This window comes from Cataglyphis hispanica, chromosome 5, assembly GCF_021464435.1.
Source record: "Cataglyphis hispanica isolate Lineage 1 chromosome 5, ULB_Chis1_1.0, whole genome shotgun sequence".
NCBI classification, from domain to species: Eukaryota; Metazoa; Arthropoda; class Insecta; order Hymenoptera; family Formicidae; genus Cataglyphis; species Cataglyphis hispanica.
The window spans coordinates 772,608-786,983 of NC_065958.1; the positions used below are offsets into that span (position 1 = coordinate 772,608).

The window sequence follows — 14,376 nt, forward strand, 5'->3', positions numbered from 1 at the left end:
GCATATCACAGAAGAAGCCAACGGACCAGCAAAATTTCATTTCACGCTCGTGGCGTGCGAAATGAGTGTGCGTGTACGCGCGCGCGCGCGCGCGCGCGCGCGCCGCATCCCTCCCGCACACGCGAAAGAATGGATCATATGTATATAACACGAGGAAATTATCGGTGCGTTTGCAACTGCGAGGGAGGCGATCGAATCCTTCGCTTTTCATGAGGAGGGGAGGATTAATGCGATCGTGCGTTGCGGCGCGTTCGTCGATTAAGCTCGTTATCAACGGTACACCTCGGATTAAGGGTCTCGAAATAACAAGAATAATTTTTGTCTCGATATGGTTTTTTTTTTTTTTTTAATTCCTTGTCATTATTCCCGAAATCTTTATTTTTATCCACTTCACTGGCGATTTCATTCACATCCAGATTGTATCCAAAATGTTACGCATCAGTGATATTTGACAAATATCCGATTTTACTTATTTAGAAAAAAAATAGATTATTGTAATATATTATGATAATTCTTTTTGATAATATTTTATTAATATCCAAAGATGAGAATTAGGAATGTAGCAAAAAAATAATTTAAATAATCAAAACGACTCCGAGATAATAAACAATATTCTATAACAGGGCTAAAGGAGCAGCTATCGTGTGTTCTTATAATAATATTCGCATTTACAAATACATACACATTTAATTGAAATAAATTAGAATTAGACATACAGCAATATAAATATTGTAAAGTTGCTAAAACAATTATTAATGACAGAAAAATGATAAAAAAAACGCACGGAAGAAATAATTTATTTTCCAAACAAATACTACGTGAGAGTATATTACTATTGCACATCTGAAATAATCAAAGCCACTGTATAGCATCGAGTTTTTCTTTGCTCTCTAATTTTCTAAAGAAAATATGAATAATCACATATTAGTTATATGTATAGAATATTTCAAATGTAATTATGTTCTGCAAATAAATTCACAAAAATAAAAACACACATTTTATATAAATGTCATTTTATTTGCAATTAAGCAATTAAGAACATTTTTAAAAAAGAAAATCTTTGTATGAAAAATGATCCCGTATCTGCATCGAATAATTTTATTTACAACTCATATTGATTTAAAGAAATATATTTTTTATTTTTAAAGATTATATATTGACTAATAATAATGACTAAACGTAGAAAAATTTTGAAAAAATTCGATAATTTTATATATAAAATCCTTTATATATAAAATAATTTTATATTAAAAATCTTTATATTGAATACGAATATATTCTATCAACTTCTTCTCTGCAGATAAATTTTTATGTGCATCGAACGAACGAATTTCATTCGACATTATGAATTTCACTAACGGAATATATGTCCACGTGTCGTCACGTTTGCGAGAGAAATATGCTCGATCGCACGGATTCCTCTCTTGCGTATAGGTGCGTTTACAGAGAAAGAGAGAGAGAGAGAGAGAGAGAGAGAGAGAGAGAGAGAAAAGCGGCCACAGTGACCGTAAATCTGTAATTTTAGCACAAGCGATGCGTAATAACGAATGTATACGCGAGATCGCAGGAGACTATATTAACATAAACCACTAGAGGGGATAGTAAATCAACAACGAACATGATTACTTACTGTAGGTTGATTTAACAAACAATTTACCTAACTAAATCTAATTTGCACGATTTGACGTTTTAAATCCGATCTTTATGAATTGATTATCCACGCATATATATTTTATAGTTTATACAAATTGTTTGTAATAAATGCATCTAAACCAGTCACGTTATTATACAAAATAATAAAATAAATCATTTTCTTTGTATATAAAAGTATTTTAGTTTATTAAGTTTTATTATGTGGATCATTGTGTGTAATAAAATAGAATATATATTATTAATACTCTTTTAAAGAGAGAAACCAGTGTAACGGCTAAAAAAAAAAAGCAATTTTTAAGAACTTTTTTTTTTTTGGTAGATAATTGTTTTTTTTTAATTATTTTATTATCATCACAAAATATATAATTTAAGCTACTTTTTGTGAAATTTTTATTAAAAAATATTAATATTTATAGCTATAATAGCCAATCGTGTGAGCTGCCTTAAAAAAAAAACGGGCGCATGCGTAATGAGCCAATAGAGACTCTAAAACAAAAAGAAAAACAAATATTTTTTTAAAATATAAGCCAATAGTTGTATGTATGGATTTAAAGAAAAATAATTTGTTACAAAAGACAGACTTTTAAAGGAAAAAGTTCAAAAATCGATGTGACATTAATCTCTGTTCTTTAATATTACAAAAAAATAAATTATTCAATCAAAAATTCTATTTGCAACTAAAACTATTGTCTTATATTTGAAAAAAATACTTATTTTTTTTTTGTTTTAGAGTTTTCGTTGCCCCGATACACGTGCGCCAATTTCTTTCAAAGCGGCTCACAATACTGGCTAATTTGAATATTAATATTTTTTAACGAAAATTTTACAAAAAATAGTTCAAATTATGTACTTTGTGATGCTAATAACGATTAAAAAAAAATTATTTACTAGAAAAAAAAATCCTTAAAGATAATTTTTTTTAAACTGTTACGTTGGTTTTCCCCTTAACATGTTACTTCTAAAAAATACAAAAAAGTATTTTATGGATCAATATTAATAGATTATCGTACAATCAGTCATTAAATAATTTCTATTTTTATATTTTGAAACTTATAGAGCTATTAATATGTCAGTATATCGTGCGATTCTTCTAAATACAATAGTTTCAAGTGTAATATTTAACATGGTACAGTTTAACGTACAAATAATGAAATATAATTACATAAAAAAACTCTACATTAATCATATTTTATACATAGTAGCATCTTTTAATTCGCAGGTGACGAATTTCAATATTGTACATCTGGCCACTCGTCCTAAGGGATACATAAACCATAAGTAAGGATGGCCTTTCACTGGGATAAGCTCTCGCCAGCAGAATTCCAACAACTCCAGGACTTGGCAGCTTGTAAGTAACAAAAAAAGGAGATGCAAAAGGAAATGCTGAAACGTGTAGAATAATGCGGATAAATCACGACGAAAAGCATTTCTTCTCTCTTTTTTCCACTTTCTCCTTCTTTCTCTTTTTTCTCTTTTGTTTGAATTTTTTATAAGTTATAAATTCTAAAGTACGTTGTTAAATTAATATAGTTTAATATAGTTTAATAAACTTTGACTTATCTAATACCGACAAAATTTAAAGTGTGGGCAATTCTATATACCCTTTCTTAATTTTCTTTAGACGCTTTATTAATTTGTGTGCGGAAAGAAATTGAAAAAAAATTAGATTCGTAATTCAATCAATTATCGATACAATCTTATATTAAATTTTTTAATAAGAGATTTTTTTAAATATATCTTAATATATCTTAATATATCTTAATATATCTTAATATATCTTAATATATCTTAATATAATAGATCTTTTTAAAATATTAAAATATAATTTATACGTTTTAAATATCTTAATGTTTTTTGCAAATTACTATTCACTGTTGTACGGTTTATTCTCAAAAAAAGTAGAATTTTTATTCTATGTCATTTCTATTATTATTGCGTTCATAAAATTTTCATTATTTTTAATATTTATATGTTTCCATTTTATTAGATGACCACTCACATGATGCTGCCTAAAAAATAGTTAAATTAAATTTGTTTAATTATTTTTGTTTCAGATTGAATTAAAATAGTTATAATAGTACAATAGTTTTATAGATCATAGCGTATACGAATTTATCCGTCAAATACAGATACATTTTTTGTGATGTCTGTTATGTTCTTTAAAATTTTTGTTTCGATGGAAATAGTAGCACGCGCCATTGGGTGATTATCGTCGAATGAATCGAATTATCTCGATAGACAACGAAGTTATTCGAATGATGAAAGACGGATAATGATATTGTCCGTTATCGTCAAAGTGCAAACTAATACACGAGGAAATATGTCGATATAAAAGGATTCTGGCACTTTGCCGAAACATTTCGAAACGTAATTACATATTCGCTCCTAAATGGGAAAATTTAATTAAATGAAATAATGATCGGTTTTTTTAGAATGAATAAATCCTTTCGCATCTGATTGCCATAAGTTATATACAGCTTCAGTGTGTCTGTATAGTGAATATTTTCAAGTTATATAGTTACCACAAAAGCATAATCATTAATTACAGATAGCATTTGGGTTAATTAACTATAATTAAAATAATCTATATTCCGTTTAATTGCGTAGCAATAAAAGTCAATCATTGAGAACTTGTTAAATCATTAAAATAAATCGAGATTCATATGCAAGTTGGAAATAAATATCAAATATACGTGCAAGTTGGAAATAAATATCAAATATACGTGCAAGTTGGAAATAAATATCAACTAATAATTTTACATTTTTTTGCTTATTTTTTTCTATTATAAAATGTAATAAAATCTATTATACATATCATAATTTTCAAGAAATATAAGTAGTTTATAAAACAATTTACATTAAATTAATTAAAAATATCAAGATTATACGTCAATTCGTAACTTGTGATAATTATCTAGAAACTTCGCAGATATCTCTACGAATATTTCTTTAGATAAAAATGATTGCGAGACAGCTCAAAAAATTCTTTGCGACTCGCGAAATTAAAAATTAGAACAAATACGTATTTAGGATTATCTGTTATACAGAGTGTCTTTTTAATCTTAACAGACAAATTTTTCGAAAATATGCAATTTTACAAAATAACTTTTCAAATAAAAGTTATGACGTCTTAGAAGGAGTGACCTTGATTTGACCTTGAGACATCTATTTAAGGTCATATGAAGGTCAACTTAATTTCTTCAAATGGAAATCCATATTTTTTGTTACATTTTCAGATTGAGTGAATTCAAATAAATATCTTTGGTATCTCGATAATTTTTATATAAAGTATCAAAAATACATAATTTTAAGGAACAAAACAATATATTCTTTTTTAAAACATAGAACAGGAAAGATAAAGAAACTTAAAAATTATCGATAGCGTATTAAAGTTGAAACTTCCAGCTACAAAATGCTTTTTCTGTCTGTCGATATTTGCCTGTTAAGATTAAAAAAATTGACCTTGTATAATCTGATAAAGGTGTAGCTAATATAATAGATTTGAACGTTGAAATTTATATCATTTTATTAACTATCATGTATTTCTATGCGATTTACTCGACGACAGCAAATATGTCAGATTTTCCACGTATAACCCCTCGATTGCGAGCTTGATGACATATAGGTGTCTCGTCGTCTAGTATTTTACAGCTAGCTGACGGAGACTATAGTAACAGCTAACACATTTCTCGAGAAGAAGTAACACGTGCGACGTTTGCGCAAAAAAGTACTAATTCATCGTACGAGCGTTGCACTTTGTTCCACGAAATAAATTGCCGCCATTCGTCGACAAATTTACTGGTATTACTGTAACGCGGCTATTATTTAAGTAATCTCTTATTTAAAATACACAATAGAAAATGTCGAGAAGGAATTCTTAGTTGTAATCGCGCGCGAAAGAATCTGATTATAAATACTGGTGAATTAGAATAAAATAATAATAAATTAAATTAAATTCTTTAATAAGCTCTCCTATATGAAATGATAATATCGCGAAGATAATGATCCATACATCTAGATATTTATAATCAAAAGCATACGCCAAATATATAAAAAATATGTAAATACTTATAAATAGAACTAATAAAAGATTTGAAAAATAAAAAATTAAAACATTATACACTTAACGTTTGTCAATAAAATAAAAATTTTTTACCAGTCGATTTGCAAGAGATGACTACGTAAAAAACTGCGTTGAACTGTAATATACAAATATAAATACAAATTATAGCGCAACGCATAAAATAAATAATATTGTAATTTTATGCATCAAATTTTTGATGCAATAATATCAGATATTTAATAAAATAATTATATAAAAATTTACAAATCTAGCGAAAAACGTTCTGGAAAATATTTTTCCTTTTTTACGATAATGTGTAACATATATAATATAAATCTTTCCATCTAATAAAGTTTTACTTTTTAACTTGCTCTTATATTTTATATCATTATTAAATAATATTTTTGTTATATTATCGATCAATATAAAAAATGTGTTATTTAGATCGATTCAAATGTAAATTTAAATTAAGATTCAAGTTCTGATAATTTCTTTGATATTTGTCGCTTTCTTCTTATATATCATAGTATAAAACTCAATTAAATACAACAAATTATCGAATCATTAATTATTTTTCAGATTCAACGCGGAAACTTCAGGATGTTTTGACTGAATTTTGCGGAAACAATACGACGCCAAGTGGCGTGCCGAAATATCATCCGGACGGAGTGAGTCATATATATATAAAGATTAATCCATATTTTTATCGTCTAATCAATAAAATACATTTAAATAATCCAAAAAATTTTTTTTGCTTCCGCAAAAAAAAATCTTTTTAAAGATATATAAGCGGTAGAAAATAATATATACGCGCGTATCACAAAAAAAGTAAAAGTATATTAAACAATGATACTGTGATGATTTTTTTTAAATCAATGCATTTTTAAAAAATGCATCAATGCATTTTAAATCGCGACATTTTATTAAGTAAATACTTTTATATAAAATGTACATTAAATTCCGTTGCGGAAATTGCGGAAATTTCCGCAGGTTTTCTGTGTAAATCGATAGTTGTAAGAAACTCATCGTGCGAACACGATTTCGTTGTAGACTCTCGTCTCAGGTGTACTTTAGCCTTTCTACGAAATGAAATTGAACGATTGGTGTGCTCAGAAGTGCACTTGTGCAACAAATATCTACTTACGGTGTACGTAAACTGTTAAACAAGTTTTCAGGAAGCACACCATTTCATAGGAAACAGCGACACACAAATAAATCTAAACCAATTTACTGTAAATAATTAATTCATTTTATATCTGCATCGAAAACGCTTTGTGATTTTGTAAAAAATTAATCAATTTCTAGTTACGTTTGATAATAAATTTCTCATCGTCAAAGCAAGGGAACTATTCTTCCGGAAAAATTTGTTTATTGTTTCATGTATATAGAGTGTCCCAGAATTACACTGACAAACTTTAGATGGTTATAAAGAATAAGCCAAAACAAGCCAATTTTGTCAATAAACTCGTGTCCGCAAATGAGCCATTTTGGCACTAGAGAATCAAAGACTAACAAGGGAACCTCAAACTCGATTCTAATTCTAATTTTGATGAAACTTTACACACATATAGGAGGAGGGCGGAGAGATAAATAGACGAGTTTAGAATTTTCTCATTGCGACCTAAAAACGATTTTTAAAAAAGAGATGAAATCACTCATATGTGGCTTCTTGTTTTTTTCAATATATCTCGAAAATTATTCGAAAGATTAAAAAACGTTTTATATAAAAATTATATAAAATATTAATATTTTAATATTTTATATAATATATTAATATTTTATATAAAAAATTTTATGGTAAAAATATTTCTATTTCACATTAATAAAATTTAAAAAAAATATTTTTTTCAAAGATTTTTGCCCTTGTTAGTCTTTGATTCTTTAGAGCCAAAATGGCTCATTTGCGGACACGAGTTTATTGGCAAAATTGGCTTGTTTTGCTATCCTTTATAATCATCTAAAGTTTGTCAGTCTAATTCTGGGACACTCTGTATACATAAAACAATAAAAAAGTTTTATTGACAAAATTGGCTTGTTTTGATGTATTTTATAACACAGTTTGTTGATTTAATTCTGAGATACTTTGTATAGCGAATGCTTCATCTACATGTGAGTGTGCAATGGAATTAAATCAATTATATGAGAATACAATTTAACGAAAGGTATAGGAATGATGACAAGTAATACAACCGCAGACAATGCGAAAGCATTCGTTTCATAAAATTGCAAACTAGCTTTGCTGGTATGATATCCGCAATATATATAGCGCTCGCGGATAGATGGGTATTATTACGCGCTTGCGTTATACGAGAAGGATGGCCGTGTAAGAGGACTCCATTCGACGCTTTAATAATCGATTCGAATTCCTGATGATTACACTGCGCGCAAATTATTTCTTTATTTATATTATATTATACAAATTATTTATTTATATAAACGTTATTTCTTGTTGTACGAAAAAAAATTTCTCATTACAAAATAACACACGTATATGCTAGAGTTAGCTTAAAATATGTTTTGTAATAGACTATTTCAAAAAAATGTTTACATAGGAAGGAATCAGCAGAAACTGAAATCAAGAATTGTTTAACATCTTATAACAATCGTTTGCGGTTGTATAATCGTTAACATAACAAATTTTGTTTCTACATAAATTAATTGTACAATTATCTTAAATTTTCTCTGATTTTATTTTTTTTAATAATTTTTTAATAGATAAATAAATAGATTTTTTTTTTTAACAGAGAATGTTGCACTTTTGTTAATATGAAAGTATTATAGTAAACATATAATAGTAAAAATATAAATAATAAAAATCATTATCCATCAAGCATAACAAAAGACAATTTCCAGTTGTTGCAAAAATTTCTATTAATTTATTAAAAAAAGTAAAATGTAAAAATAATAAAATTATTATTGCAGTTGACATAATGTTTCCTTTTCTTAGGATAAACCACCCAATGCCTTAATAGACATAGAAATTGCATTTTCCTAATAAGAAAGTATATCATAAGCTCGCAATAATGATCTTTTAAGACTGCAGATTTTACGCATCAATATATTTAGTCTTGATTTGTAATGATTTTTTCCTTTTTATTAGTTTCATATTCATTGCTTTTTTACGATCTTTTTTCATCCCCTTTATCTAATCATCTTATTTATTGTTAGATTTTTCCATTAAGATATTGGAGTCTTGGAAACAAAATATTTTTATATCATTATATTGTAAATATAAAAAAGAGAACAAGATTTAAATTTTAATTACAAATTTTTATTTATTATGAATAACTATTTAATTTAATAATTGTAGATTTTTGTAATTTATTTAATTAAATTATTATTTCAATTCACAAAGAAAGAATTTCTTTCAGTAATTAGAATTTTAAACGCCCGTTTATATTACATGACGCGAGAAATTCGTGAGTCAAAAGTATCATGCGACCATTATTGCAATTTTGGAAATTTGTATAGCTTTTTATTGCAAACGATTATTAATAAGACCATGTCAATATATTTCACAAATTTTGCTGTATAATATAAAATCATTCTCTTTCAACTTCAGCATCTCTTGTTATTTCATAACATTTTTTTTATTCTTACGTCATCATATCCGACATATTGCCGGAACAATGTATATAACTTTAATACGAGTGCAAACGTAAACATAGGGGGGCACATGTAGTCTTCCCGAGGATATTAACTCCGCGACTAAAACAAATCGCTAAAGTTACGACAATACTTTTTTTATGAAGTATTTGGCGAGATGCTTGCTGCTTTTGTCATAATGTCTCATTTACGCACATTACATTATAACGGTATATTAATCAGATTTTTCTCCTGCATGTCTTTTCTGTCAATAATAAAATAATTGTTTGCACATACTTTATACCAAATTTTATGGAATATAACGCAAGTGTTGTCATAAATATAAAAATGACCATTAATAAAATCTGATATACTATAAGTTTCAAAGGGGAAGTACAAAAATTTTATTTTGAATACTATGTTGAGGTAAAAAAAAAGCGTGTGTTTTTCAATATTTCCTTCTTTAATAACACGACAGTTCTTGTATTACGACAAAAGATAGAACACATCTCTATGTGTATAGAGTATCCCGAAATTAAATGTCAAAACTTTGACAGCTCGTGGGGATCGATAAAAAAAGTCCTTTAGAAATTTGATTTGATTTGCTTTTGAAGAAAATCACAAAAAAGGAAACCAAAAAATTTTCACCAAAAAATTTAAAACAATTTTAAAGTTATTAGCTATATACATATATACATACATACATACATACATACATATAAAAATATATAAAAATATATATGTACTATAATGGTCTAAACACACATTTATTTTTCTAACTAAATTTCTGAGTTCTAATAACATTGGACCTTCGTACGAGTTACAATCAAGAGACCTGACTTATAATCTAGCGGCAGTAATTTCATGACGCGCTTCAAATTGGATCCCTTTGAGGAGCGATCTAAATTACTTTCTTCTATATCATCTTTCCGCATCTTTCCGCAAATTCCGACCACGTGACGCGCTTTCAGATGACAAGTGAATTTACTGCCTCACCATAAACGGCGACATAATCCACCGCTTCTCTCGTGTGATATTCTCATATGAACGACTTGTATGAGCGTCGGAATTTCATATGAATCAGTCTTTATATATAATTGTTTTGGAATGATAATAAAGGATTGAATTCTTTTACAGGTCCTGCAAGAAAAAAAGATATTTAAATTTTATATTAGACACTTGTATAAAGTCCTTGTCCTTGCATTTCTCAAAATGAGGAAAATAGGTTATGTCACGCATATGCATAATGACTTTTATCATGCTGTGATATATATCATAAATTCACAACTCACTAATGGAATTGTTCGTTGAAAAGCATAGAAATCGCATTATTCGCACTAAGAGTGTCACAATTCGCTTACTTATTGTATACTTGTATGCTTACTTATGGTAACAGTTAAAATCCATTAACGTCGAGTAATTGCCACGTAAAAGATTCCGCAAACTTACTCAATAAGTAACACTTTTATTTTCACTTAAAATCGAGCATATCACTCGACATCAATTTATTAAATATGTACAGTTGTAAAAACTATTATGAAGTAAATATTATCTGTTTTCAAATTTAATTACATGGCAAAACTTTTGATTAACTTTCAATAATTCGAAAATCTCCTTTTAGAATATACACAGGGTGTCCTAGATCATCTGTACACCCGTTTTCTTTCAAAAACTAAGCATTTTAAAGAAAAACGTTTTCAACAAAAATTGTATGGTTTTGAGGGGAACGTAAGATGGTGTCATTGGTTTGACCTTGGATGGCATCGTTAAGGTCAAGTCAAGGACACTTAATTTTTTAAATGGAATCCCCTATCTTTTATTGAATATTCTTATAGCTTATGTCGAAAGCTTTCTAAACTATTACACTATAATAAAGTATTTTTTCATTAAGAATTTTTGGAGTTATTTTATATCTTAATCTTACATATTTTAGTATAAAATATAAAATATCTCAAAAATAATTATTTAATGTTTAATAATTGTATAATTTTATGTACAGAAAATAAAATATATATTGCAAATAATTACAACTTTTTTTTTTAAATAATTATTTTTTTTATTGAATTGATTTGCCTCATTATCATGTGCATAAAATTATTACTATAAAATTATCGAAAACTAAATATTTTACGAGATATTTTATATTTTGTATTAAAATATGTCAGATGAAGATACAAAATAACTCGAAAAATTCTTAATAAAAAATATTTTATTATAGTGTTTTGAAAAGCTCTCGACATAATTTATAAGAATATGCAATAAAATAGGGATTCCATTTAAGAAATTAAAGGTGTTCCTTGACTTGACCTTAATGATGCCATTCAAGGTCAAACCAATGACACTATCTTATGTTTCCCTCAAAACCATACAATTTTTGTTCAAAACGTTTTTCTCTAAAATGCTTAGTTTTTGAAAGAAAAGGGTGTACGGGTGATCTAGAACCCTATGTAAGGGTTTTCTATATGACATTGAATTTTTATTCATAAACAGATTTTTATATGACATTTTTAATTTGCACTTTTATTTTTTATTACGTTGAAGGAAGAAAAAAGAAAACGGGGAGATTTCAAAATATGACGCGACAATAAAATATAATTTTATATATAATTTCATAATTATATGTGAATCTGACGAGAGACGGACGAACTTTTATTTGAAAATCACTAAAATCAACCATTTCCATTTTTTGCGATATCAGCATGAGATATACTAGTTGGCAAGATCATTGAAACGGAATCGTTGCGTCAACATTTACAAGAAGTCCTTTGTGCACGAGAATGCAAACTTGATAATACCTGCGGGGGCATGACAATCGATATCAAACGCTAAGAGGCTACGGGTGGCCGGTTACGGGATGGAGGTTCCGGAAATTCCCCGCGGACACGGTCTTTCGCCGTGAAGCATAACCGATGTGTTGAGAACTCATAATTGGACATTTCACCTGGGGACAGCTGTGCGTCAACGGTCGGTAAGAGGCCACATTCAACCGTACGTCTGTAACATGAAACGCGTTTGCTCCAGTACTCAACTCTCTCAATTATAGTTAGACGAGCCTGTGATTTGCCGGTACGAGATTTCTCGGCGTAAATTAATTGAATTGTTCGAAAATCGCAAGTTTAGTTCTGAGATTACTCTGAACTAAAAATTCAGTCGAGTCTCTAATCAATTCCATCGCGCTAAAAAGGCAAGAGAGAAGAGAATTCTTTTCTTTATAATAGTAAAAGAGTTTTATAAATATCTAATTAAGATTTGCCTATTTTTATTTAAATAGTAGTAGTTCGTATGAAGAAAGAAACTTTTGTATCAAATTCATGAGCACAAACATAAACTGTGTATATGTGTATAATGCAATAATATCTATAAAAATTGTACGAATTTTTTATTTAAAAAAATCCTTTGTAATATTTTACTCCGAAGCATCATTATTGGATTTTAAGAGAAATTGAAATATAAAAATATACATTGAAAAAACATAAAATTTAAAATTAAAATTTTGATACAATATATATTCGATGTTTATAAAATTACAAAATAAAGTTACTCGTTATCAAGGATATCAAATCGAGTATAAAAGCAAATTTATTCCATCCATAGTTCAAATTAAAAGAGCCGATTTATTTCTCTCTGTCTCTATATTTCTACTACAAATACATTATATTGATTTCATTGCAAAGTCTATGAGTAAAATTATTTCGGTCAGCGCTCAATCGCTTAAATCGAGCATATAATCATGTTTTTGCAACGGTAAATTAATTAAATACCGTTTGGCAGGACCATCCTCTTAATTGAAATCTGAAACGCGAAATAGCCGAAACGGGTCATTACGAGGAATCGCTATCCTAATACAAGTTTCCGTGCTCAGGTCCATTCGCTAGATATCTCATTGCGCGGAAAATAGTATCATTATGGAGCACGTAAAACAAACCATCTCTTTTTCTAACTCTTCCTTCCTTTTATCCTTAAATTTTTTTTAATTTTTTTTTCTCTATCATTTTCTCTTTCATCGTTAATTGCGATGCATCAATATACGCTTTAAATAACGAAAGAAGAATATATTATCAAAACAAATTTATATTAATGTTTAACTTTTTATAAGTGCCATTTAATATTAATTACTTAATACAAATACATATATACAATGTGCAAAAAATTATATAATTACGATGACAAGTAAATATACTACATATATCTCTTTTTGAGAAAGAAAATACTTTACTTCCTCATTTTCATAATTAAGAGGCGTTGCAGTGAGAGAATTCCATTCGACTATAACGATTAAGTCATATTGCTAATTGAATGTGGCTTCGCGATTATAACAGCAAGTTCGAGAATGCGGCAACTCAGAGTTACGTAACAATATAGACGCCGTTCTCCTTGTGTACTCTCGCTTTGTATTTCGCGTAATCGGAATCGCGAATCGGAGCGCGTCTTTGTAAAGTTCTTCCCTCGTATTTTCGATTGTTCCATTGAAAAGATACACGATTTATGTGCTTCGTAAACGAGTAAAGAGACTGATGTTAAGTACAGGGTGTCCTAAACCACCCGTACACTTCTTTCTTTCAAAAACTAAGCATTTTAGAGAAAAACGTTTTGAACAAAAATTGTATGGTTTTGAGGGGAACATAAAATGATGTCATTGGTTTGACCTTGGATGGCATCGTTAAGGTCAAGGACACCTTTAATTTCTTAAATGGAATCCTCTATTTTTTATTGTATATTCTTATAGCTTATGTCGAGAGTTTTCCAAAATATTATAATAAAATATTTTTTCATTAAGAATTTTGGAGTTATTTTGTATCTTAATCTGACATATTTTAATATAAAATATAAAATAGCTCGAGAATTATTTAATTTTGATAATTGTATCGTAATACTTTTATGTACAGAATAATAAGATGAATCAAATGGTGTAAAGAAAAATAAATAATTGTTATAGAAAAATATATTGCAAATAATTGCAAAATTTTTTTAAAAAACAATTATTTTCTGTACACCATTTGATTCATCTTATTATTCTACATAAAAATATTACGATACAATTATCAAACACTAAATAATTGTCGAGATATTTTATA

At 28.0% G+C, this 14,376-nt stretch overlaps 1 protein-coding gene across 3 annotated transcripts in view; it reads left to right on the top strand.

The window, feature by feature from the left end:
- LOC126849762 (diacylglycerol kinase 1) overlaps positions 1–14,376 on the top strand; it is a 104,543-nt gene that overhangs the window by 45,548 nt on the left and 44,619 nt on the right. For all 3 annotated transcript variants that reach the window (XR_007687448.1, XM_050591963.1, XM_050591964.1), the window contains exons 2-3: positions 2,873–3,001; positions 6,296–6,384. Coding sequence is in view for 2 of the 3 variants with exons in the window: in XM_050591963.1 (XP_050447920.1) it covers positions 2,938–3,001; positions 6,296–6,384 (153 nt within the window). In the remaining variant the exon portion in view is untranslated. The remainder of the gene's footprint in view (positions 1–2,872; positions 3,002–6,295; positions 6,385–14,376) is intronic.